Below are 27,783 nucleotides of genomic sequence, written 5' to 3' on the forward strand. Positions count from 1 at the left end.
TTTCTTTGCAGTGAATTACATGAAAGCTCTGCAGGAAATATATTTATTGTTGCAAAGGTGAGTTTTCCTCACCCTCCACACCTCACCACTCACCTGTAGAAGATGACGTCTCCATGACGACTGTTGGGTTGCTCCTCAGGTAGTTAAGAGTCAAGGATGAGCTTTTACCGCATGCACTTTGATTGTAGATTAACCATCTCCATTATGAGTGGTCTCTTGAATTATTAAGTCAAGGGGTTTCAGCCGTGAGAACCCACGAACGCTTGGTGGGTGTATCGGGCGGTGTTAGTCATGTGTGGGTGGTGTTTGAGAGAGAGGGAGACAGCCTTGCTCCGCCCAGGCCAGCGGCGCAGCGTCATTACCAGTGGAGCTGTTGAAAGGAGTAGTCGGTCCTTTTAAACAGGCTGTGTGGAGCACAAACAGGAACGAGTCACGGTGAAAAGACGACATTTGAGCGCCGACAAAGACACATGGAGTTATTACGTTTTCCGCGGTTCACGAGTTGACTCTTGGGCTGACGAGGACTGTGAAAAACAAGTGAGTAAACCGAGCACCGGAGGAGATTTCCCAGGCTGGATTTCAGGGGTGGCGAGCTAACTTTAACGTTACATATATCTGGCCACCATCTAACAACCGCCCGCAGGAGCTAATACACACACACACCGTGAGTTAGCGGTCCTGTCTTACTCCTTGAAAGTGCTTATTTCACTCCTTATGTTTTATTATGAAGGACTTTGTAGTGTGCTTTGTTGGCCACAATTATTAGGATTACTAAAAAGCAGGAAAGAAAAGGAAAACTTCAAGAAAAGTAAGTACAAAGCAATTACCCATATGGTACGCACGAGTTTCGAGGCAGTTCACAAACATTTAAGTTTCCATTGTATCTTTACTGTAATGAGATGCACAGCTGAAACCAGTCCTACCAATTGATTAGTTAATTAATAAGCCAGTTAATCACTAACTCTAAAGATCAATTAAAGTAATCTATTATCTAATTCATCTCAAAATGTGACCATGAGCTGCTTCTCTGTGTTTTGTTTCATTAACTATAATTATTTTATTGTTCTTTTGGGACAAAACAGGAAGTTTGAAGTCATTGAGTTTTCATTTTTGTCTGTTATCAGACTGGTTTTAAGTTACCAGTTCATCCAAATTCACCCCAAGGAATTAATCAGTAATGAAAATAATCAATAGTTTATTCCCTCATCAGTTTTAACAGACAGTAACTTTACCTAGGGTCCTTAAAACCTCGTTGAACCAAGAGGATAACATATTTGTAGCAGAAAAACAGCCTAATAATAATGTAAAATTTGAAAGAGATATTATGGAAATAATGTACCCTCATATTCCATTACCTAAGCTTTTTGAGATCTCTTCTTCAATCTACATCCTTCTTCTCTGCCTCTCTCTGAAGCGTGCCTTCCAAGATAAAAAAAGTTCTTAATCACATGAGCAAAATTTTCCAGAGTTTTTCGCACAGATGTGTGTGTGTCAGCTCTGCAGCCCAGCTATGTTTAGACTGAAAAGTCCAAACCACACATGAGATGCCTTCACCCAGGCTAGGGGAAGTGTCTGCCTTGCTGGTAATTAAACTAAAAAACAGGAATATATCAGGACACACAATTAGGAGATGAATCTACTGTCCTTTCTGTCACATTAGCTGGTCATTAATTTCATTACAAAGTTGATCTGCTCTTTTGTTCTACCATAACAATAACCCCAGCTGAAAAAGGCGGTTTATTTAGAGCATTCCTCTCTGCATGCCAGGTCGTAGCCATGATGACTTCCTTATTTTCCGGTGAGTCTGGGATGCCATTTCTTTACACTGCATCTAATCACTGCCATGCGTGGTTGAAATGTAAGTACACCAATACAGGGCTGTGTGTAACATGTGCTTTGACACATATTTTAGGTTGAAATAATTGTGTGAGGCGGTAGGGGAACACTTCTTAAAGTGATTAGGGTGATGGTGAATCTGCTGTATCAAGTTGCTGTGTAAGGGATAGAGATGTTGGGGTTTTTTTCGGTTTTCCATGAAATGTACCCAGAGCTCAAATGCTTGTAACTGGTGCTGTGTGTTATATTTCCCTCTCCAATCCATTTGCAGAGGCTAAAGAGTCTCTTTGGTTCATCTTTGGTTCAAGTTCAACTTGCCATTTAGATGCAACCAGCGTCCACATTAATAACCAATAATTTCTCAATTTTCTTTGTGTTGTGCTTACTTTTTGGCATCTGCTGCTTTCTACTCAGACTCAGCGGCACTCAGGCGACAGGCACAAGCTGCAGTTTCCCTCTCAACGACACTCAAATGTCTCTGCTTGTGCATTCGCCTCTCAAACCAAACCTATGACATCTTGACATGTAGCCCATTTTCTCTTCATACTCTAACGTTCTCAGCTACCAGTGGACCAATCCTTCCTACTGTTTCAGACATCCTGATATTGGCTAATGTTTTGTAGGGATGTAAAGAGGAACAAGGAGGAGTCGTTCTAAAAGCCTTCTACGTGAGACGCAGCATGTCTTCCTGGAACTGTAATCTTAGCAGCACTTTATCGTATAAATCAGGCGAGTTGACAGATTTCACTTTCAGATTATATCATAGCTATGATGTCAAATCAATAAGCAAAGGTTATGCATGTAAAATAAGTGACATTTTCTAAAGTGATGAATGATTCAGAGGTCTAGCCCTTCATCATTCCTCCCTTCTTTCCTCCTTCATTCCTTCCTTTCAAGGTCAGGAAATTTAGCACATCACATATGGGAGACCTTGAAATACCCAGAGATGCTGCTAATTAGGTCTGTACTATAACCATATTGTCGTCATTCATGTTGACACAGAAATTGGCTCTGTGCTGCTCAGATTGAACATCAGTCACCAGAAGTGTTAGTTTCTCCTTACAGTGTTTCATCAGCAATTAGCCTGAGCTACTTATCCTAGCCAACTTTTAGTAAACTTGAATGCTCATTTTCTTACATTGCTTATTGAATGCATTTTCTTGTGATCATGTATTTTGTTAGCATAGCTTATTTTGATACTATAGCTGCCTGGTTTTGTGGCGTCTTTCAGCATTTAATGAATCTAGACAGAAGGCATCTGTAAACTGTAAGCATTCGCTCAGTGGTTGCAAATAGACTAGCTTGTTTTCATTGGCTCAGTTACAGATCTCTTGATTGTTGTGCTTTTTTCCTGCAAATAAATAAAATGATAAATTGAAATTCAGGATGAGCAGAGCATTGAATTCAGAGGACACGTTTTCACTATCTTTAAGCCTATGAGGCAGGCTTAAATACATCCTTGGTGAATCACCGCACAGGACACATTACTGTAAAACTGCTATCATTCTCATAGACTGAAAACTTGTGCAATGATAAAAATCCTATCTTTGGTCTCCGCAGCCACCTATAGACATGAGGTCTGTAGCAGTGTGGTAGGAAGTACGATTTCACAACTTATGTGTCATTGTGACCAAAAAAATGTCCTCCCCACTCTTTCTACTTAATTTTTTGGATGTTCTTCTTGCTGAAGTTCCCTATTCACTGACTGAGGAGTAGAAGAAGACTGCTATTCAATGTACTTTTTTCCAGTACTGTATGTACCTGTTGTCTGATGACACACTACAGGAGCAAAGTGTATGTCAGAATAATGAAATCAAAGCAGTTCTTATGTGATTTGTCCATCCAGATTTCATCAGACGCAAGAGAGCCAGGATTAAAATGCCAGTTTTGCTCTGTTGTTTAATCACTAAAAATGTCTTTATGGAGTCCAAGCCAAGAAGGCCAAGTATGTATTTTCCAAAGCCAGAGGCAGCTGCTGCTTTTACAGTGCTTGGCTGCCACTGATTTCCAAGATCCATTAAAAAGGGCTTACAGGGATACACTGCTGCATGGACATAATTGGTGCTTAATGTTACAGTCATTTTGTTGATTGTAGTTGCTCCCGACTATACATCAGAGACTTTAAACTCCTTCATAGTCATTAATGGAGATGAAATGCAGCACAGGGACTTTATGGAAGTGGTACCTTGTATGTATTCAGTACACAGAGCAAAAGCAAGTCCCAGAAAATTCTATGTTCAGACAGAATCACAACCCTGACTCACTTGTTGTGCTGCCTCTGCACACTTTAAATCAGAAGTGTTGGATACCATTTAAAATGTAATGCTGTCTGTGGGTGGACATGCAAAGGAGGAACGTGGTGCTTTACTTATCCATCTGGTTCAGTCACTTTCCACAGTAAACACCACACTGAGAGGAAATGAAATGTACCTGGGCAGTACAGTAGATTAGCTGGGGAAAAGGAACATTTGATGAGGGAGAGCAGTGTACGTAGGTGGAAGACACAGTGTGAGACTGATGTGACACCGACAAGCATCAGACTCCCTGATTGTTAAAAAAAAGTCACATGACTGACATATATCTGAGACAGTTTGTCTGATTGTGGTATTTAGACTGCTTCACCTCACTCAAACTGACTGGCTTCACTCACATCGAATCAGGCCCACAAGAAGTCACAAAAACGTGGTCGCTCATGAAGGACTGCACGTTTGCAGAAGTAGCCAAAACTAGACTTAACCACACCAAGAATGCATACAAAAGTACATCATCATGTACTTTGCAAACATCATCACTTCTGCTTCTGTTTGACTGTTCTTGTGATTTTGGGCATTATAAGCCCTATAAGAAATCCAGGCAGGAAAAATCATCCAAATGTTACAATCAACATAGCAGGCAGGATGTAAAACGTTTTTTCCCTCTTATACTTTTTTTGATGCCATTTCCTCAACTGTAGACCTCATCAACAGACTAAATGTTGTTGTTTTTAAGCACAAGTCACACAAGCTAACCTTTGCTTAAAGTAGTAATGCAATTATTTGCTAGTTTTCCTTGTTTTGGGGCAGCTGCGATGGACAGGAGTTCATATTGCGTCGACTTCTGATTTTCAGTCATTCATTTCAGTTGAAGCATGTCGTGTCAGTCAAAATGTGTCATCCTTTTCTTTAGTTCTGCGGAGATGACATGGTTGGGTGGATGTGGCAGCTTTAAGTGGTTTTGTAACAGGATATGACTGCTTGAAGTTTTGGGACATGTGAGCAGCTCTCACTGCACGCACATGAACAGGGATACAACTCAGACAGAGGAACTAATTTGACTCCAGAAGTACAGGGAACGATGAAAATGTGCCATGAAGCAAAGCCATGATTTGCTGTGATATAGTTGATATGATCTAAGTAATTAAGAAGAAACTAGAAGAACGTTTAAAGAAAGTAGAAACCAAGTGTTAAAAGAAGTTTCCATTGGCTCTGCTCACGTCTCTGACTGAAATTTAGTTTGAACCATTGTCTGCGCTTCCTCTGTCTGTAGCCCATACCCTCTTCCTGCCTCAGTTTCTGATGATGTTTAACTTATCTGTTTATAGTTCATAGCCCAGATGTGATGCCAGATATAATAGTTTTCTGATGTCTGCACAGGAACCACTCAGAACTCCTTAACTTGTTCCCAGATGACTCTTGGTTACAAGTATTTGCAGGCTGAGTTATTCAGGAGAAGCCTGGACATTGTAAGCTTATCTCAGGATACAGCATCATAATTTGTGAGTAATGGTCACTTTCTCCCTGACTGCATTACATACACACACGCGCACACGGGTGCGTGCACGCACACGCACACACACACACACACACACACACACACACGCACACGCACATACACACACACACAGTTGAAGCGCATGGAAAATAGTAATCTGATTCTTATAATGTGATTCAGATCTTGTTTGAGATGGAACACAGTTGCACAAACACAAGTGACTTTCCATAGCAGTCAGTAAACTGCACCCTACAGACACCATGTGTTGTATCCTGTTTTGAAATGCGGTCACGTGTGTTTGTTGGAAGAAGGGAAGGACATATGATGAGAGAGATTATTATCGAGAAAACCAAATTGACAAAGTGAGAGAGTCATGTACCTCGAGAAACACAACTCAACCAGACGTTAACTCAAACATGCTCCTTTATATATTGACTTTCAAACGATGAATGCAATTCAATTAGGGATGAAAATGGCCCAAAAGTGCATTGTCGGTTTTCGGCCAAAATACTTTTATCACTGAAACGGTATGTTGTGATGACGCAAGCAAAAACCACGGCCAGTACGCGCTTGTCTGGATAAGGGCCAACATGTCTGCATCCATTATTCCTTTAATTGCAGCACTAAAGCGTCTTCTAAGCAAAGAGGTTGAGACGGACCACAGAGTGAAAACAATGAAAAGTACACTCTTAGACTCTGTCAGCACACGTTTCACTGAGATCTATTCGGATCCTCTGCACTTCATCGCAACTGTACTTGATCCACGTTATAAAGATCATTACTTGGATGTGGGAATAAAGCAGAGCGCGCTAGAAATGACCCAGGCCGCGATGGATGCAGAGAACCCGCTTGGAGACGGAGAAGCGCACAGCGCAGGAGAAGGAGAACAGAGTGCAGAAAAAAGGACTCGTCTCTCTGAACCAGATCGTTGTCTGATATGTCCAATGAGATCCTTGATCTCTCTTGATGAGGTTAGCAGACAGTCAGCCATAAATGCAATGGTAGGGGAGACCGGGAACAGTTGTAACATTTTTGACATTTCTGTCTATAACTTTGAGCTGTTTTTACCCAGGGTGTTCAAACTGCTTTGCGAAGTAGCTTCAAGTGTCTGCTAATGAATGGCCTAGAAAATGCCTGTGCAACACAAACAGAAAATGCATGGCTTAATCTCAAATCCAAGGAGTGAAATGAGAGTGAAACTGTCCCTGGCCTCCCTTCTAATAATTGGCATAATAATTTCTTTCAGTGTTTCAGTTTTCGGCCTTGGTGTCCTCATTTTCGGCTTTCAAATTCGGACACGAATTTTCATTTCGGTGCATCCCTAAATTGTATGAGACTTTTGTTTCCTTTCTGCATTAACTGAGTTAGCACAAGTTAAACGATTACTGGAAACAAAGCCAGTGTTTATTTTCCTCATGGACACAGGCTTCCTGTTTTACACATCACCTTTTTGTTGATTGTTTCTTCTTGTGCTGCTTTTGTTTTTCCAGAGACGGACTCCGCTAGGAGACCTTAGATCGTCTCCATTGAAACCGCTTTTCCATTTGACATGAATTGTCGTTAGTTTTAATTTGCTATTATCCACTGCCAACAACCTTATAGACCACATCAGTCAGTCCATAGAATTATCTAGAAATGACTCATTACATTAGTGAAAACCGCTCTGATATGCCCACCCAACACTACTTGGCCAGACAGTAGACAGACTTCAGCTATTGCCAGCTTGTGGATTTAAAGGATTATTGACTGATTGTACTAAAACATAAACATTACAGGAGATTAAGACAAAGCATCAAGAGGAGTAAATATCTGACTTACTTTTTTAGGTAGTCAGGCACAACAGGTCTCAGATTGGATGCTTGCTTTCCTCAGTAATTGCTAGATCAGAATCAAAAATGCTTTTTTTAATATCCAAGGGGTAAAGTCCGACTTGCAGGTGCTCTTATAACAAACCCAGCAACTGTGACAGGCTACATGCTCTGTTGGCTCAACCACACTTGTGGTATAGATGTGTAAAAATAAGAGTTTAACATTTAAAATTTTTGAGCATGACTTACTAAAGCACGTCTTGCTGGGCAGATTGAGGATGGGATCATCCCAACATTACAGAGTTGATCTGAGGGTTTCTTGAAATGTGATCACAGGATTGGTAAAACATCAAGTATGATTTACAGTTAAAAGAAATGTAATGTATTTATGATATAATGGATTGACTCTGCATTCATGGATGAAACACCACTTCATATTGTCATCAACTCTAATACTGCCGGTTAGGGATGCTCCGATCGATCGGCCACCGATCATTATCGGCCGATTTCTGAGAAAAAGTATGTGATCGGCGTATGCCGATCAATGCCTTTCATTGCCGATCACAAAATCATCACCTGTAGCTCATACTTGGCAGCCTGAAGAGGACCTGTGTGTAATGTGCCCCCTCCCCCTTTCCTTCACACTGCACAGGCGCGCAGCGGCAAACCACAACAAACATGTCTGCCGTGTGGAACTTTTATACAGTCTGTGAAAGTGATGTAAAGTTTGCATCCTGCAACACATGCGACGAAAAAATACCTTGCAGGGGAAGCACGTTAAAAAAGCTTCAACATAACCAATTTAATAAGACATTTAAAGAGTAAACACTTGGCGGAGTATGGTGAGTTTTTGAGGCTCACGGCAGTGAATGAAAAGAAGACAACCGGAGCAGCATCAGTCAGACGGCAGCTAACACAGCCCAGGGTGGCAACACTCGCCTGTATGAGCGTGACAGTCAGAAGGCTAAGCAAGTAACCCGAAAAATAATTGAATCGGGCTAGATGAGCTTTTCTCAGTGGTGGAAGACACCGGGTTCCGCCGACTGCTCTCTCACTTGGAGCCCCGCTACGTGCTACTGGGACGTAAATAATTCACAGACGTGGCGCTGCCAGAGCTCCACCAGACAGTGTATTCACATCGAACGTCTCCCTAAAGAAGGAGTCTCATTCTCTGTACGTTTCACAAGTTTCAAACATGGCATATTCCGAAAGACAAAGTTGTGAGACATATTGTCTTTTATTTATTTGACTTTCTGCACTATTTAGCCTGTTGAGAGCCTTAACGTTTCCAATCTGTGAAAGATTGGGTTACTGATAGCAGGTACATTTAAGTGTCTTTCAGTTGTCTTTTTGACTGAATAGTTGCTGCATTGTGCCTACAACGTTTTTGTATTTTTTCTCTTGAAGAAGTTAGTAAAAAGACGGGTTTTTTTTTCTAAATTAAGGTGATTTTATGGTTCCTTTTTTCCCAGATGATGTAGCACTCACCATAACTAAATTGAAAAATGTACAGAAAATCCATGTGATCGGTATCGGTGATCGGCAGTGATCGGCACTCATGGCTGATCGGTATAGGAATCGGCAGCATAAAACCTGATCGGAGCATCACCACTGCCGGTTATTAGATAGGAACCATAATCATGACTATATATAGTGCATGATGAATTTTGCATTCTGAAGTATGTACACAATGTCTCTGCTCAATCATCTCGCACTGTGAGTCATGTGTCAGGATTAAATTTGGTATGTTGATCTATTGCATTGACTTTTGTCGCACACACACTCTCGCACATCTTTATGTTCAGATTACGTTGAGTGTGAGTGGAAGAGTCACGTCAAAGAGTGAGGTGACCTTTAGCGTGCGGAGTGGGACTGACAGGTATTTGTTGATAATTAGAAATTCCATTCTATTTAAAGTTGTGTGTGTTTGTGTGTGGCAGGGTTATCAGTTACTTCAGCTTCCTCTTTTCCATCCACATAGTGTCACCACCTATAAGATACAACATTTATTTTGGAAGTTGTCACTTTAACAGGTTTGTTTAAGGGATCCTGGGTTGTTTCTGCTACAGCACTCTTCAGATAGACATCGGGTTGTTGTCTGCATTTGAGTGCTGAAAGCCATTGAGTCATACACAATCAGCTGCACAACACTATACCATCACTAATCTTCACCACCTATCAAGGCAGCTGAGGTATTTTATCAGACATATGCAACGATCAGAAAAGGTGTGTTTTTTTTACAACCTTGAATCAGCTATTTGCATGTTTAAAATTCAGTTTGACCCTGTTGTGTGTGAGCTTTACAGGTTACTGACTAAAAGCGTCAACCCACTAGAACCACTTTGAAAAGCCAAAGAAATGAGCAGTCAGGCCCACGTGTCTGCAGCTATCTGCATTCACTGAGGTGGGACCTTTAGCCTTTGAATACTGGTGTTGACTTTCGATATTTGGTGGGCAGACTCCAGCTCAGACAGCACCTCTCTATGCTGAGGCCTTCAGGCTATTTATGGTGCTTTCTCTCTTCGCACCATGTTACCAATAGGCCCCCATTCCCTCATGGCAAAAAATCCCCTTATATTCCTCTGACATGGGTCAAGTACTGCCCAAAAATACTACTTTGATGGCCTTTATCTGCAAAAATGCTTGATGGCCTGAGCATGCAACATATTATGACACGGGTATGAGGAAAGTTCATAGATGTATCACAGTCTATACGCACAGTTAACCTTTAAAACAGGAAATAAAACATGCAGAGATTGTAAAGCTGAAACAGAGATGAAGTTAAGCAACCTCTGGATGCTCCAGAAAATAAAGTGATTCTGAACCAGAATGAATGAATAATGATTGTCTCAGTTTGTGTCACTGAACATTCCAGAAGCATTCTATATAGTCAAGATACAAATCTTTTGCAGGACATATTTATGGTGATTATTTTTCAAGCTGTTGCATTTCTAGCTTGTCCTAGTCTGCCTTTTAGCCAACCCTTGTTATAATTCTTGTCTAGTTAAAGCTCCCACAGATATGTTGTGCTCAACACACATGGTTATGCTTAGACCAAAACTGAAACATTTCAGTTCAGTGGTATTTGATTTGTGCCTTTTATATCTTGATGTTTATCTGATTGCTCAGAAATCTTCTGCCTTAAATATAATTGAGAATGTGCACGTTTAGGCGACTTAACAATTAAACTCTGTCCCGCTCACTAGTCGGCACCAGACTTACTGGCGAGGGCTGTAGCTCCATTTAACACCTACTGCCTTAATGCTCTAATGCTCTACTACCTTGGTGTGAACAAGCACAGATCACAGATGGCATCTCGTAGCACAGTGCTGTATAAGAGTCGTTTGTAGGCTGTGTCTGAATAAACTCGCATACAACCCCTTGACTGAATCAGTGTAGTCATGTGGGCATTAACCTGCAAGGAGGACCAAAGGCTGGTGGTGCTAGCTAGAGCTGGGCAATATTGAAAATTATGTTATCACGATAAAATATTTCATATCAGTCCATATCGATAATTATCATGATAAATATCATCAATCATTCATTTAAATTTAAATGCTGATTTTTGCTCCTGAGTGAAAGTTGAAGAAACCAGACAGTTTGTTAGTTTGCATCTGGATTTAGTTTTCTGATAAACTTCTTGAATCCATCATTTCTGACGGTGCTAACAGGAAGCAGGTCTTTTGTGTAAAATTAGATTTTCGTGAAGTTTTCGTTTGTATATTCTTATTTTTCTCAGATTGAGGTTATTTCCATAACTTGATTTACATTTACAACAAATATATGTCAAACTGTGGTCTGTGTATCAGTTTAGTAGAGTATTGTTTTGAGTTGTGCTCTCCCCTTTAAGGTTACTATGGGTTACAGGCAGAGTGATATTGTTTCCCACAGTGCAGTGAATGCATCGCCGTTATTTAGTGTTCAGTTGTACTACGGTCACGGTGGACATTAAACGTGTTAGAAAAGTACAGCAGAAGTTGTCTCTGTGGTCTTCCTTTACCCACATCCTGAAAGTATATATGAAGTGTGTTAAGTTAATAATAAACTCAGAGTCAGCACAGTGACAGACTAACGACTCTGCTTTGAGCCGTTAGGTTTTGAGTTTTCTTCAGCATCACTGTCCCTCGCCTCAGCTGTGTAAACTTACATTCAGCTCTGAACGTCTTTAAGCCCCGCCTACCTCTCACCCTGCGACATGATTGGCTGTTCAATGCCATCTTCTTCTTCTGTCTAATGTTGGGTGGCAACTAGCGTTTAAGGCTCATTAGCGCCCCCTCCATTTTAAGTGTACATTTTTATTTATATTGCATTTTCATCAAACATTTTTTATATTTATACCAAGAAAATGTATATCACGATAATTATCGTTATCGAATTATCACCCAGCCCTAGTACTAGCTCTGCTAATGTTAGCCACACTTGGCAAACCAATTGACGTTGTTTACCTGCAGACTCTATGACCTCGTGTGAAGCCTTGTTTTATGAATTGTGTTCATTCTAACTTTTGCTGGACTCAGTCAGCATCTTGGTGACAGATATCACAGCAAACCCTCAGAGATCAGGTAGAGTCCATGTTTCATCAGGTCAGAACTGTTTTGGCCTCGACCTGACCAGAAGGGGGCCTACACATTTTTAGGCGGGTGGCCATATTGAGGTATATTCTGGATCGACTAATTTGCTAGTTGTTTGAACTGAAATTAAAATTCCGACTAGCTGACTAGTGTAATTCAACATGGCTGGACAGGGATCACAGAGTCTGCGGGTGAACAGTGTAAACGGGTTGTTGAATGTGGCTAATGTAAGCAGAGCTAACAGCACCAACCTTCAATCCTACCTATTTAACGTCCACATGCATGTGTTTCTTATACGTGTTTACAGTCTAGACTAACAGCCTTGGAGATATCATCGATCATCAGACAAGAAAACCTCTGGCGTATAATTGTGAAGTCGACAAATCAAGCTTATCCATAGTCATAATGTTACGGCTGATTTGTGAATATTCTCAAGTAATGTATTTAATTATGTTGTAAATTAAGCGATTACAAGGGACAATAGTGTGAAAGATAATTTGGTGTGTTCAAAGTCCAACATGTCATCTATTTTAAGGGAGAGATCATACTTCATCAGTGTTGCTGTCATCATTTGAGAAGTGGAAATAGATTTCAGGGGGGAAAAGGTGAAAAGTTACCTATAAATTCAGAGTCTGCGAAATACCATTCTTTTGTAAGGAAAGGGAGCACAAGCAAAGTGGAATCTTGAGTACACAGGTCATGTTTAGCTTTGAGTCAGTGAATGCATTCAGACATTCCATTGTTGATTAACTTATACTTACCTTTAACGTTTTTTTGTGTTGGATAATCTTTAAGTGAATATTTCAGGCAGTTTCCATATTGACACAGCGCAGTGAAAGGTGATAAGGTGACTCCTCTTATCCAAACACTGCTTAATTATTAACTGAACTCAGTCATGTGTATAAAAGAAGCTTTCCAAATCAGTGTCCTGACAAAAGCTAACAGTTATAGATTTCTGCTTTTATTTAAAGCATTAAAGCTCCAGGGATTTAGCAAGCAAAGACAAATTGTGCATTTATTTGTCGTTTGTCTGATGTGAATAAAGCTTGTTTCACTAATGTTCTCTTGTGTTAAGAAGTATTACCCATTTACAGCTAGTTGACAGCATGACAAGTATGCGAAAGGGATATGTGTACACGGTTTGCAGTCAGGCTTAAATACATGTTTTAGGTGGGGGTTTGCCAGAATGGTGTTTACCCTGCTAATGTTTCCCTCTCTGTTCGCTTCAGCTCTCTATGAACACAGCATTAAAATGCATCTTATTTTTATTTGATCACAAGTGGCTCAGCCTTGAAAACCAACCCATTACCAAAGTTTTTAAGTATAGAGAAAAGCCTCTTTAATCCTCCTCTCTGGTGTTGTAGGAAAGTGAAAGTTTCACCAGATTCAAAGCTTCTACCTTCTTTTTTTTTTTCCTTTTAATGTGAAGTAAAAAAAAACTCGTGAGAATGGTGATGCCTGTGTGAAGGTGATCAACTTCCTGTGTCTGAGCAGACGTGCATGCTGCAGCATGTGTGCAAGCTGCAACGCAATCTAACTCAGAGGGGGAAAATGTCATGGGCAAAACAAATGTCTGCAAACAAATCAAAATCCCCCAAAACAACTCTTATATTTTCTCACCAGTTAACAATGAGGCGTCTGCATCATACATTCCATATGGTCATGTCTGTTTTATACCTATATAATTTTAGACCTATACAGAACATGATGTCTTGTCTTTATTGAAGCTGTGCCTGTTGGTGCTTAATTGTCAGTCAGGATGTTTCCACACAGTAAAGTAACCAGGCTCCAGTTGGTTGCTTACAGTAATTCGATTTCTTTAGTATTAAATAAATGAGAAATCCGATTTTCTACAATTAGACAGAGAAACTTAATTTTCTCAGGCAGAATTCTGAGGAGAAAACTTACTTCTTGGTTATGTACTGATGTGTTGTTGTCCCTGCTTGTTTTCATGACAGTGTACTCAAAATGTGTTTTGTTTTTTCAAATCTGAAAATTAAAGCTGGGTTAATCCATTTTTACATGCCGAAGTATGTGCTCGGATCATAGAAGTAGGATATCTGTATTCTGGAATAGTATAGATATTTGACATCCGTAAAAGTCTTATTTCTGTGGAGATGCGTGTTTTTACCAAGCGGCAACCTCCAACTGTGAGAATTGAAGCCAATGCTTCATTGTTAAAAACTGCAGTTTCTCTAGTGTCTGTTTAAAGCTGGCTCTGGAAGTACCAGAAACCACATACACACCAATTCAAAAAAGACAACCTTTACAGCAGAAATAAACATGTTCACAGCCTGGTACAAAAAAACGAGTGTAGTCTGGAAAGCTCATTTCTCCATTTCTCATTTCTCAACACACTGTACGCGGGGTGAATGTTTTCATAACTCTGCAATTTCTAAAATATTAAGATTATGAGTTTCCATTATGAGAGGCGCAGCTGACTTGATTAACAGGCGGGAACACTGTAGCTGTTGGCTAGGAGGCTCAAAGCCCGCCTCTTGTGAGGAACGTTCAGTTTGCCTGAGGAAAAATCTTGTTCTGCCTTTAGGCAGTCAAACGTATCACTCACTGTGAATTTTAGCTGTAGAAGATATGCCTACCCTGCGACAGTGGTTACAAGCATTAAAAACCTGTACTAAAACTATTAATCTTGTCTCACATGGTTTCTTTTGGTCATAAAGAGATAACAAAATTAATTTTAGTCTGTTTCATAACCAGCTAAAAACTCCTCACAGGTGCTTTAAAGTACAGCCTGAACCATGTAAATCTAACTGAGACTATGCTGTCATCTGGGAGCTGCTTTTTCAACATCATAATGACTTATATTGTCATCTGATTCATAAACATGTCTGTACTTTAGAACTTACCCTAATTGCTTTTCATATCATTCAATCAGTTAACTGTTTGGTTAATTATTATGTTTATATACATATACAAGAATCCTCCTAATCATTTTGTCTGACCAATAATCTGAAAGTTAAAATATTCATTGGACAGCATCAGTTTCAAGTGATAACAAAATGTGTTTGCTTGAAAATGTCTTAAAATGTCAAGAAAACAGCATCAGAATTTTTCTTTGGATCCATTGTGTGTATGCTGTTTGTATTTAGAGCTGCATAGCTACCTCTCTCACGTCATAGGTAAGGCAGATCGTTGACTATGAAATGACACTATAAGTAGACTATTTTGTATTCAAGTGCTAGACAATTTGTTCTCATCCCTTCTTCTTGTTTTATATCAGCTCAGTTGCACTTTCTCTCAGTTCTATGGCGGTGCTCTCACATATCATACCCCAAACAATAACAAAGGGAATGGTTCAGCTGCTTTGAACATGTGTAGTAACGGGCAGTTTGTCTCCTGTGGCTGACGTGTGTTTTCTCGCTTTGTTCAGCTCAAGCTCCTTGCAGCTGTCAACTCACGAGTTGTTTCATATGTTTTCAGGTTCAGGCTACACTCCCCTCCCTCTCATCATCCTCCCTTCCTGATCCCTTTTCCCTGTTGGCTACTGTTCCCCAGGGGGCGGGGCTAAGTATGGGTTAAGAGATCCAAGAGGAGACATCAAAACGACTCAAGCTGAGGAGGCCTTCTATCCTGCACAGGTAAGATCAAACAAAATGTACTCACAGCCTCAAAAGCATGGTTATAAATGCCTCATATGATAAGGTGACACATTTTTTTAATGAGTAAGTTAAAGGGAAACACACACAGAGGTAATACAACTTCAAAACATTTTAAATCTGCAAAGTTTGATGGAATAAATATGTTCCAACATTAGTTCTCAAATTGATCTTTAACTTGGAAGTTCTCTCATTAGTTCTGTTTTCAAGCAATAGTTCCCTCAGGTCCCTCTAGTTTAACCAGCACCTGTCTTCATGGAGACGTTTAACAGATGCTTGAAACTCTTTAGATCCGCTCCAGCTCACAAACACAAACAAAGCTTTTTACTGGCTCTTGCTATTGTTTGCTGCGGTCTCACACCCATCCCCCCACACAGGTGAGACACCACACCCCACTGACTACATGTGGTTACCACTTGATAAAAGGTTCAAACACAGCTGGGCACTGTCCAGAAGATTAGTAGCAGATATAATCAGTGAATCAGAGAGCTGCTCACTGCAGATCAATGAAACTCGAAGCAACAAAAGTCCAGCTGGTGGTTGCCAGGATCTAACCTGTGTTGGTGATACATCGTAAAAATGTTTTTATTTATTCCCAAAATGGTTATTTGTGAAAGCATTTAGCAATTTTTTATATTATATGCGGAAGAGATGGATTTATCCCAAACCTTTACTCAGATCAAGATTAGTGTGTTTATGAAAAATAAAAACACATCACAGTTATGGACAGCTTCTGCTTGTCGCTTTTTATGCTATTTGCTTTTTTCCCTGGTAGACTGTTCATCAAAATGTTTAGCTAGCAATCAATCAATCAATCAATCAATCAGACAGACTTTGTTTATAAAGCGCTTTTCATACAATGGCATTTTAACACAAAGTGCTGTACATAAAAACAAGCTAAAATAGAATAATTAAGAAAAAGATCCCATCCCCAGCCCGACCCCAAACCAACCCAACAATCCTAAGGTTAAGAACACAATATATCCAACAATAGAAATAAAAACAATAAAAAATAAAATAAATAAATAAAAAATAAAAAGTAAGTTGCTGAACGAACTGATGATGATATCTTAATATGGAAACACTGGAGGTAAAATAAGATGTTAAAACTCAACACAGGTAATTCAAATCATCAAAATAAAATAAATTTCTAAGATAATAAAACACTAAAATATTAAACCATTAAAAGAAAATAAGATGCTATACTTAAAATAAATAAATAAATAAATAAAACTGTTCCGATTAAAACTCGGTGAAAAGCGTGACTAAAAAGTTAGGTCTTGAGTTTACTTTTAAATATATTTATGCTCTGTGCAGCCCTCAGATCCCCAGGCAGGGTGTTCCACAGGCATGGGCCGTGATAATGAAAGGCGGCCTCACCGTGAGTCTTTGTTCTTACTTTTAGTACAATTAAAAGTCCATTACCTGAAGACCTGAGGGCTCTCACCGGCTCATATGATAAAAGCAAAACTGATAAATAAGAAGGACCAAGACCATTAAGAGATTTAAAAACCAATCTTAAAATCTATTCTAAAATGCAATGACTCAGGATGCAACAGACAGAACTTAAAGACAAGCAAAAGATAGGATTCACTTTGAAAAAAAATATACTTCATTCATACATTTACTGATGCTTGTTAGTCTCCCTGCATCCATAAACATTATCTACATTGTAGCTGATTTTATAGCTGGAATGATCACGATAAATACATGCTTAAAAAGTAATAATGCAAGTCTCATTTGACAATAAGTAACTGCATTACATTGACATCAGGGCAGTATTCAGTGGTATGTTAACCTGTTGACAAAATCAGGTACCAAAACATGGTGTATGTTTATCACCAGGTTTTGATACCTGTTGAGAGAAGACTACTGTTACATAATGCTAAATCAAGTGAATCACAGCTTCTTCTTTTGAAAAGTACACACATACAAAAAAGATAGAACAAATTAAAGAAAGAGAAATCAAGTGAATCACGTGTGTGTGATGTTATTGTGGACGACGGGCGGAATAAAAACACTGCGGTTAATCTACCAATCAGACACGTTCAGCATTTGCAGGCCGTGCCCCCCAAGAGATTATCTACCCCTGAATTACTTTTTCGCCCTGGTTCCGTCGGTCGAAACGCACGTAGTTCCGGGGTAAAGTCCTCTGGTTGAAAAACGCCTCATGAAGCTTTTTAAAGGTGCATGTTAGTTGGAACTGTCAGCAGAAAAAGTCACAGGTTGAAAAGCAGTATTGAACAAACAGGCCATCACTTTTAGAAAAATAAAAGAAGAAGAACTTCAGTTCTCGCTTGCTGACGAGACATTTTGTAGCCATTCAGTGAGTAAGGTCTGCGAGGTGCAGCTGTCGAGGGCACAGTTTTGCTCTCTGCAGTCTTGATGAACATTTCTGCCACAGGAAATGCCAGCCCACATTAGTCTACACATAAAAATACTGATGGTTCCACAGTAATGCTAAACTCAATAACAGCAACAGCAACAACTTATGGTTAGACTCATAGTTGTAGACGCCACTCTGATTTGTGATATAGATTTCCATTATCATGCATTACTGCACATGAATCAAACAATAAGAGCATCCATGCAGTAAAAAGTCAGTTAACAAGACAAAGATGTTCCCTCGAGCAGATGCACCACTCTCTCCTCCTTCCTCTGTTTGCATTTTATGAGCTCTTTGGACCATTATAAATTGCACCACTTTCTTTCCCACCACTTTTCAACCACTGCGTCTCTTCTTGGGGGAGGCGTGTATGTATTTTTATATGAAGAACGTCTCGCTGCAGCATTTTGGTTTTTGCAAAGTGTGCACAAGGTCAACCGCAGCTGCATCACGGCAAAGAGACAGGGTCTGAATTTGAATATTTTAGGGGAAAACAAATGGCTACAGCTAGAGGCTAATGCTAGTAGTGATAGATGCTAGAAGTGAGTTTCATAATGCACCACTTTAGGTTAATTAGACATCCGGAAGCTGTAGCCTTGTCAACATGTTGTTTAGCTTACTTCTTTAGAATCCCTTCCCCCATCCACTTGTTTCCCAGAAGTCTCCTTGTCTGTACAATGATGCAAAAGATGGGAAGAGTAATTACTCATAAGAAACACAGAGAGAAAGGAGCGGGAAAGAGAGAAAACACTGTCTGTGCTTGTCTGTGTTGGTGTTATATTAGTAATATATCTTCAGGATCACGTAGCATCATCTTGTGGGGATATAAATGTGTATATGTCCCTGGCCTGTTATGTAAATACAGGAAACACTGCAGAGAAGAGGGGTTGAAAACAAGGAGGGTGAGTGAGAGCAGCAGGCAGTGGAGATGATGGAAAAAGATGGGTAAACGAGGGATTGGGAGTAGGAAAGAGAGCAAACAGGGGGGCAGCAGAGCAGAGTTGTTGCTAGGAAGCCTAGAAAGCAACATGATACAGAGGCAGAAAAATACAGGCAGTGATGCAAAGGAAGGTGAACATACTGGAGTGTGTTTCTGCTCTTGATCTCCACTTATTAGCTCCATTTTTAAACTTGAAACTGTTCAGTTTAGCATTTTATCTTATTCCTATTCATTTGGCGAATGAAGCTAATACTTCCTGTCACTTGCAAACAAATAGACAAATATTTGCTTATTCCAGATCTCATAAAGGCATTCATGCTTTTTTTAATACATGGCAGTAAATAAAATAGAATCATGAATTTGAACTGTTTATATTATAAAAGAAGAAACTGAGGGCTTCACATTTGAGTTCTGGGATATGATATTTTGGATGTATTATAAACTAGATTATATATTTGTTTTTAATCTAGAAAATATTCTGTGGAATGTTTGCTGTGAAATTTAGTACAGACAGTGCACAGGATCATGTGGGCATGCTATGATTTCCCTCACATGCATCAAATATGGTTAACAAGGTAAACAGTTCCTGCTGTCCCCTACTTGAGCACAGCCTCACTGTGCAACAAGCATGTCTGTTTTGTTGTTGTTGTTGTTGTTGTTGTTGTTGTTGTTGTTGTTGTTGTTTTGACTAGGGTTCCACTAAAAGGGTAAAACAATATACAGTATGTATACTGCATTCAAAGACCAAAATTATTCCCAGATGTGGAGACCTTGGACTTTCAGAGCATGTCCTCTGGCTTGTTGGCTCAGTTTCAGAGCAAAACTTGAACACTCATTGCATTTTTCTAAGATTTTATCATCGTCTATTTCTTTGTTTCGTTGGTACTCTGAGTCATACTTTTGAATCATCAAAGAGTTGTCTATTTATAAAGAATAAAATAGTTCATGTGACTTCTATCTCATCTTGAAACTTTATATTTTTTTACCATTATTTTTTATAAGGGCCTGGCTGTAATGCGGTATAAGCCCCATATAGTGGCTGTAGCCCACCAGCAGAAAGCATAAACACCAGACTGTGCTGGTAAACAGGTGTGGCTCTATTAGATTTGGAACTGGAGAAAACTGCAGAGACTTCTTGAGCCGTCAAAGAGAAAGAAAACTGAGGTCGAGTTCAAACTTTGTCAGGTAAAACTAGCTTACATAAGTGTACAGGACAACAACTGTGCCCAGAATGCAAGGCACCCAGCAAAGGGAAGGGGGTTATTGCGTTAATGTTGAATAGAATTTTGCCTGAGCTGTCAATCCCATGGTGGTATTTAAATGTTTTCATACAAAATGGGTGTACAGCGTCTTTGCAGCATGAGGGTTTCAGGCATTGAGTATGTAGTCGACAGGTCTACACTGTAAGGCATTTCAAGCTGGTTTAACTTGGAAATGTAAGTAAATTCAACTTCAAACTAGCTTTGACTTAAATCCAAAATTAAAGTTCAAAAAGTTGATTTAACTATAATGTACTAGTTGACACAATATTGTAGTTTAAGTTATGCATGTTAATTAACTTCTTGATATTTCATTGATTCAACTTAATATACTGCAAGTTAAAACAATGAATTATATATTTTATTGCTGTTATAAAACTTGTCTAGTTGAACAAACACACATTTCTCTGTTGTTTCAATGTTAATTTCAAGTTTTTCTTAAGGTAAATTAAATAGACTAATTTGTTTTTACTTGTCTTTATAAGCTCGGAGAATTTATTTTTCAATTTTTTTTTAACTTAGCTGCATCAGTTATTTTGACAAATGATTATAAGTATGGATACCAGTAGGCTATGTTAAAATCCACGAACATTGTGGTTTTCAATGTAGCATTATTGACCGTGCAAACTAGCTAGTATGCACCCTTTTACGTTTTTTTTTTCATATGATACAAATGTTAAAGGAACCAATCCAAAAAGGTTGTGGGCAGGATGGTGGACAAAGAAGAATTGGCTTAACTTAAAAGCCTCCAACCTTTCCATTCACTAAACTATCAACAGCACTACATACATACTCCTACAGCCAAAGGAAAAGTGTAAAAGAACATAATAGAGAGAAAATAAATTCATCTTAATAAATAGATATAAACTTATATCAAAATCCTGACGTTGTATTTCCACAGAAAATCTCCTCCTCACATCGTCCTCTCCGCTGTTTCACACTGTTCAAACTCTGTTGTCAGGTGCACAGACTTCCTCCGCCTGTGAAAGTAGTCCTCTGTTGTTTACTATTAACTGCCTCATTAAAGTTTGAAATTAAATACATGATACATATTCTGTGTGTAACTGGTAGTTTTCAGCCATTCTTAAACCTTGCAAAGTATTAAAGAGGACAATTTTTAAAAAGTTAAAATATTAGAAAACAGCCCCTATTCCCGCTTCTTTTTTTCTTTTATTTTTTAACTTAGAACTTGAAACAGCTAGTTCATTGAACATGTTCAGGTATGACAAAATATCTAAATCGTCCAAACAATTAATTCTTGCAATTTTTACATTTGAAAACTCGTATAGCCTAGTTCAAAGTCTAAAGCTTCTCTAGGCTCTTTCAGTTAAAGAAAAACGTTAATGGGTATAACTAATTGGGGCTATAATGTTTTACAGTGTAGGAATCATTGTCCAGTTATCATCATTCATATCATTTTGACCAGCGAGTCAAAAATAAGTTCTCACCTCCTACATAAAAACCCTCCATGGCTCAAGATATACCGTCTGCATACAGTTCTTGCAGGAGTGCAAAAAAGAAGGTCGTCTCAGAGAATAAGAGACCAACAAAGTAAGAGAGAGAGAGAGTGGAGTGCAGACATTTTTGGCACAACAAGGAGAGAAATGGAAGCTTCCCAAAGAAAATCTTGGGCCTGAAGATGTGAGACTGCCAGAGCAGAAACCTGAGTCAGTCATACCTTTTTGAAGGCTGTGCTGTCTTCCATGTTGTCCTCCTTTTTTATTTAGTTTGACAATCCATCCTCAGATCACTGTCTTCTGTTATCATGTCATTTCAATTAAGTAACCATCAAAGCTAGATACAATCACCAGCAAACAAAGACGCATAGTGTTATGCTGTGATTGCAGGGCGGGCTAACATAATGGCTGTGATTCAAGGCTAACAAACAATAGTATTCTTTGTTACAGGATAACCACGAAGCATGACCTCAGGTGAACCTTTTTATGAGGGATAATTGTCTAATGTGTTTATTGCCTTTAATTTGGAGTGTGGCCAGAACTACTGGTTTATGTGTGTGTGCAGCTCAATGATGGTGATAACTGCCAGTCTTGTCAGTGCAGATATGCATGAACACACACACAAACACACACTGCTGGTTAAACTGAATGGCACCCACTGGTTGTTGATTTGTAGGGAGATGAAAAGGCTGTGGAGGAAATACTTTGTGGTGTAAATGTGCAGTTAACAAGTTTAAAACCTTTTCGCTAATGCTGTTCTGTTGTAGTGTGTGCAAGAGACGCAAGCAATGGGCGTGTGTGATATCTGATCGCAGAACGAAAGAATACACAGATGAAGGCAAACATCAGACAGGGACTCATCGATTTAAGCCAAAGTAAAGCTCTAGGATGATGCATTAATCCAAGCTGAGTGTCAAGTTAGCGTCACTGTTTTTTTAATCATTACCCTATGAATCATTTTCTGCTCCATGGAAACACTTTGTCAGCTGGCCTTTGACCTGTAGTTTGAAACAGAAAGGAAGCCTCACAGAGATCAATGACATTGAAGAACTACTCACGTCTCTCTGCAGCTACCACTTACCGTCTTTTAATCAGTGTGTGTGATTTATGAGAAGTCTGATACGAAAAGCAAAACAACATTTCAGGACAAACATGAAGAAGGGTCTCCAGTTTCCAGACCATTACACCTCTCATCATTTTCGATTTTCCCCCTGCAGCTGTGAATGAAATGCCTGCTCATCTTCATATGACTAAATGTCACAGTGGTCTTGTAGTTGGAAAAAAAAAATGTTTCTCCCTTTTCTCCTTGTTCCTTCTCATGCAAGAGAGATGTGACAAAACTACACACTTCACCATTGTGCCCCCAAAACTGGTCGTAAACCGTTGTGATGATGATCTTGTATTCCCTGAAATGGAAAGCACATGATCATTTCCCTGAAAAATCAATTGCTTTTTCCATCCAGACTTTTCATCAAGACTGACCAAGCTCTTAAAGGCCAAGACGCATCCGATCCATTAGAGAAGTGCACATGGTGACAACCTCCATGAACTTTTTTAAAAGACATTTTTGATTAGGTTTTTGGACTCTCACTGGTTTCTCCAAAGCTGCCTAACTTACTCTAAAAGAAGTTCTTGCTTTCTTTGAAGTTTAAGGAGCAAACTAAAGCCTTGAACACTTCATATAGTTCGACAAAAGAGAGGTCTTGATGTTTCGACCAGGTTATCAGTCATCATAGATATTGTATGCAAGTATGTTTTCCTCTGGCTAACATCTTCTCTTCTGCTCAGGTGGTGACGGGTGCAGGACACTGTCATGGCGCTGCTGTGGAGGAGGCTGAAGCTTGTGGTGACAGTGACAATGGTTAACCTCTTCATCTTCATCCTCATCTCCCGGAGCAGTAGCCAGGACAAAAACGGGCACCAAAAGGTCAACATCCCATCCAAACCCTTCTGGGCCAAAGTGGCGCCCAGCGCGGCTTACTGGAACCGCCAGCAGCAGGTTCTGGACCTGCAGAACAACCCCGTCCTGATGGCCAACTCAAGCAGTGGAGAGCTGCCCGACTGGCTTAATGACACCAGTGTGACCTCTGACCCTTGCAAGCCCAACTTCAGGGTTACTACTCAGGTGAAAGACTACAACTCCCTGCCGGACCGCTTCAAGGACTTCCTGCTTTACATGCAGTGCCGCTCCTACCCACTCACGGTGGACCAGCCTAATATCTGTAAGGAGCCGCCGTTCCTGCTCCTGGCGGTAAAATCCCTGGTGCCGCATTTTGACCGTCGCCAAGCAATTCGTGAGTCTTGGGGACGGGCGGGTGTCATAGCCAACAAGACAGTAGTTACTATTTTTCTACTTGGCAACGCCACAGCGGGGGACCATCACCCAGATCTTTCCGGGATGCTGCAATATGAGAGCGTTAGCTATAAAGACATCATCCAGTGGGATTACAGAGACTCATTCTTCAACTTGACTGTCAAAGAAGTCCTGTTCCTGGACTGGATCCAGACTCGATGTTCCGGTGCTCGCTTCATCTTCAAAGGCGATGACGACGTTTTCGTCAACACCTACCGCATCTTGGACTTCCTGAAGGGCCTCTCGGCGCCTAAAGCCAGGGACTTGTTTGTGGGCGACGTGATCACCAACGCGGGGCCTCACCGAGACAAAAAGGTCAAATATTTCATCCCAGAGAGCATGTACGTCGGGACGTACCCTCCGTACGCAGGAGGAGGCGGATACCTTTACTCTGGTGACATTGCCGCTCGCCTTCATAATGCATCACAACACGTGGCGCTCTACCCCATAGATGACGTCTACACAGGGATGTGTCTCAGGAAGCTCGGGCTGGCCCCCGAGAAGCACAAAGGCTTCAGGACCTTTAACATAGAGGAGAAATACAGGTCCAACCCCTGTGCCTACAAAAGTTTAATGCTGGTTCATCCAAGGACCCCGCAGGAGATGAACCAGATCTGGGGCTGGCTCAGCAGTCCAGATTTAAATTGCCAGTGATGGCTCTGAGGCAGGCGCTTTGGATGCTATGAGGTTGAGGCCAAAGACAAATCAAATATTTGAACAGGGTCATGACTGAACAGTCGGCAGCTTGAAGTTAAGATACTTCTGTCATGGTCACTCGGAGCCTCAGCGTGGAACAGCTGTTGCATCATACCTCTAGAACTGAGGAAGGACGTGTCGTTAACTCCATTAATTAAAAATGGCCACCATAGTATTTTGACTTGACACCAGACTTCCACTGATGAGCTAACCCTGCTCTGTTGTCAAAGTGACCGAGTCTGTCTGTTTGTGCACATATTTATGTCTAACTATTTATATGGCCTATAAAATGCTTTAACACTGTGTGTCAGCTCTGTGATGGAGCGTCTCCATGCTGTATTATAGAAATTAGGAGACCAAGAGCGTGGACATGTCCACCTCAGACTCTTGTTTGTTGTTTGGCAAAGGGAAACTGTGTCAGGTTTTTTGACACTGAAGAAAACTGAAATGTTTTCAGCACTATTGAGCGTCTAGATATTTCAAACGTAAACAAAAGAGAGAAGCTCTTAAACTTTAAATCAGCAGTTTCTGTATGCAGCAGTTTATTGCTGCTAGCTTGTAAAGAGCGTCCTGGTGAACACCTCTGCTAATGTTGTTGCTGGTGGCTTAGTTTGTGCTGCTATTTCCATCCACACTCCCTAAAAGTATTCACATGTGACTTGCTCCAACTCAAAGTCAACCAGTTTCTCCTACAAATAACTCAGATAAACTCATGTTAGTTCATTTACAACCCCATTATTCTTTGGAAAGCTATTTCAATCATACAGTCTCCCTGAAACCCCCGGGTTTCTCTCTTCCTTTGATTAATGAGGCGTTCCCATGATGTCTCTTGATGTCTCCTGATCTGATTCAAAAACACTTCAAAGTTTGAGTTGGGCTGTTTGGTAGAGTGAATTCACTTTGCTTTAAGAACACAGGGAGAGTTTGAGTTGAGCTCTGTGCAGCGCTGCAGGTCTGAACTTGGTTCTGACATGAATGGAAAAATCCAAATGCTGTCTAATATTGCTTCAGGATCTCGCATTACACAAAAACAAAACTACTCATGTAGAAGTAGAATTTTTGGAGATGTTTGTTACTTTTTAAGCTTTAATGTGCCTCATGAGTGTCTGCAGCTGCTGTGTGGAAGTGTTGAATACTCTTCTTTGTTGCTTTTTTTGTGTTGTCAGTGTAAAAGAGTTAAATGCTTTAAAACAGGTGGAACATGGTGGACCATCGTGTCTAAGACACGTCAGCTTTCATTACTTGACAAATGAGCTCTGCAGTCTTCTCTGGTCATTATGAAGACGTAATTTCAAATATTACATCCATTTAAGGATTTATCTTCACGTTCTGTTCATGAAGATAACTTATAACACATTTTGGAATGATTTTAAACGTATTGCTTAGCTCACTGCTGTATGGCTTTAAAGCACATGCTGGTCTTGTTCTATGAAAGGAGTACTGCTCATATTTACTTTACATCCATGTTACATGATGTGCCTGTATCAGCTGTGTGTGAGGCCGTCAGACTGCAGGGATCTGAGACCCCCCCTGAGTGATGATTGGACAAGTCTCAAAAGAGTTGAATGATTACAGAGCGGGAGGTGCTCTGCTTCTGTCTGATAGGAAAAACAATAAGAGATGTGTGTTACATGAATGTATATCATTGTGCACGTTTAGGATCAATCTGCTCTGATATGTGCCTTCATTCAGTATTTATAATCAGAATCTGGTCCATAAAACATTCAGATATTTTGATCCTGAACCTGGTTTGTTACACATTTGACCTGAGAGAATGCAGCCTGTGTGTGTTTGTCCGCCTCTGTTGGAGCTCCCCCTGCTGGTCAGGGTGGTGAGCTTAAGCTTGCCTGACACTGGCAACTCCACGACCCTAAAATATTCTCCTGGGCCTAATTTATGAGTCGTATTTACACCAAGCATTCATTACTTACATCTTCTATTCTCATGGTACTCCAAATCTTTACATCTGATGACTTTTTATCTCCACTTTATTGTCTGTGTCACTGTTTTGTGAAAATTCTACACGCTTTTTGTTCATTGCCTTCAACATTGTCTGGCATTTTTTTTGACAATCTCAGCAAAGTTCTCAATACAGAGTTAATTGTGTGCATTTTTATCTGGATTAAAGACTCTTTTAATAAAGTAAAGAGTTGGTGGAGGTTATTTCATCCTCCTTAAATATTAAAGTCCAGATTTCACCTTTACCTTTTACCTTGGGTCATGTATCAACATCTACTCTGTGGAGTCCTACCATTCACATCCAAATAACAGGTTACATTCTGTCACTGCTGCACAGTTTGGGGCTACTTGAAATGTTTACATGCTTTAGAAGCGCATCATCTCTCATTTTTATCACTGTTTTGTTTGTCTGATGACAGATTAATGTCTTTCTGTTGATTTACTGTCCTCCTGCCTTGTATGTTTGTATTTAATCCCTCACTGAGCTTTGTTTTGTAATCTTGCTTCACTTTCTTCCTTAAAATGACCTGTACTATTCTCTTTTTTTGTTCTAGCTGTATGTTTGCACAGTCAGTGTTTATCTGGGCTCAGTAGCAGGATGAGTTGTCTTCTGAGCTTCTGTATGAGCTGCTGCTGTTTTCAAGGCAAGACAGCTAGTTGGTAAATATTAAAAAATGTCCCGATACTGTTGATTAATCTGGTATCTGCTCAAGAAATGTGATAGCAAGGCAATGTTGCCAACACAACAGGGTAAATTCTCCAGAAAAATCCTGTATTGGATTCATGATTTACATCCCTCAAGTTGACCAACAGAAAGCTGAGTATTAAATCATTGTCATGTCTTCTTTATGTGTAATAATATTAGATCAAACAGCTGTGTGTCATTTACCCTGAGGGAACACATTCAACCCAATTCTCAGTTACTTTGTTCGCTTTTCGCCTTCACACATTAACTCTGTTGTTATGTTTGACTGTCCACAGTAAGCCCCTATTCACATGGATATCAGAAAACGTCATTACTGTTACACCACACCTGCACTAGTCAGAGATGATCACCAAATCTGTGCCTCCTGTTTGTATGTCTAGCGTGATTGCTTTTTTTAAATACAGAACGACTTGATTATTTCAATAAAGTTATTTTTTTCTGTTTA

General features: G+C 40.0%; 2 protein-coding genes across 2 annotated transcripts in view; one reads left to right on the forward strand and one right to left on the reverse strand.

Annotated features, from left to right (window-relative positions):
- LOC117811149 (protein FAM161A-like) overlaps nucleotides 1-631 on the reverse strand; it is a 35,197-nt gene extending 34,566 nt beyond the window's left edge. Inside the window, exon 1 of the mRNA XM_034681239.1 lies at nucleotides 94-631. The gene's annotated coding sequence lies outside the window, so the exon portion shown is untranslated. The remainder of the gene's footprint in view (nucleotides 1-93) is intronic.
- On the forward strand, nucleotides 98-27,783 carry b3gnt2b (UDP-GlcNAc:betaGal beta-1,3-N-acetylglucosaminyltransferase 2b). Its single transcript, XM_034681240.1, has 3 exons — nucleotides 98-537; nucleotides 15,407-15,564; nucleotides 23,413-27,783. Exon 3 carries the CDS (start codon nucleotides 23,438-23,440, stop codon nucleotides 24,629-24,631), a length of 1,194 nt encoding a protein of 397 aa, XP_034537131.1. The 5' UTR covers nucleotides 98-537; nucleotides 15,407-15,564; nucleotides 23,413-23,437; the 3' UTR covers nucleotides 24,632-27,783.

The sequence above is a fragment of the Notolabrus celidotus genome, chromosome 4 (assembly GCF_009762535.1).
Source record: "Notolabrus celidotus isolate fNotCel1 chromosome 4, fNotCel1.pri, whole genome shotgun sequence".
NCBI classification, from domain to species: Eukaryota; Metazoa; Chordata; class Actinopteri; order Labriformes; family Labridae; genus Notolabrus; species Notolabrus celidotus.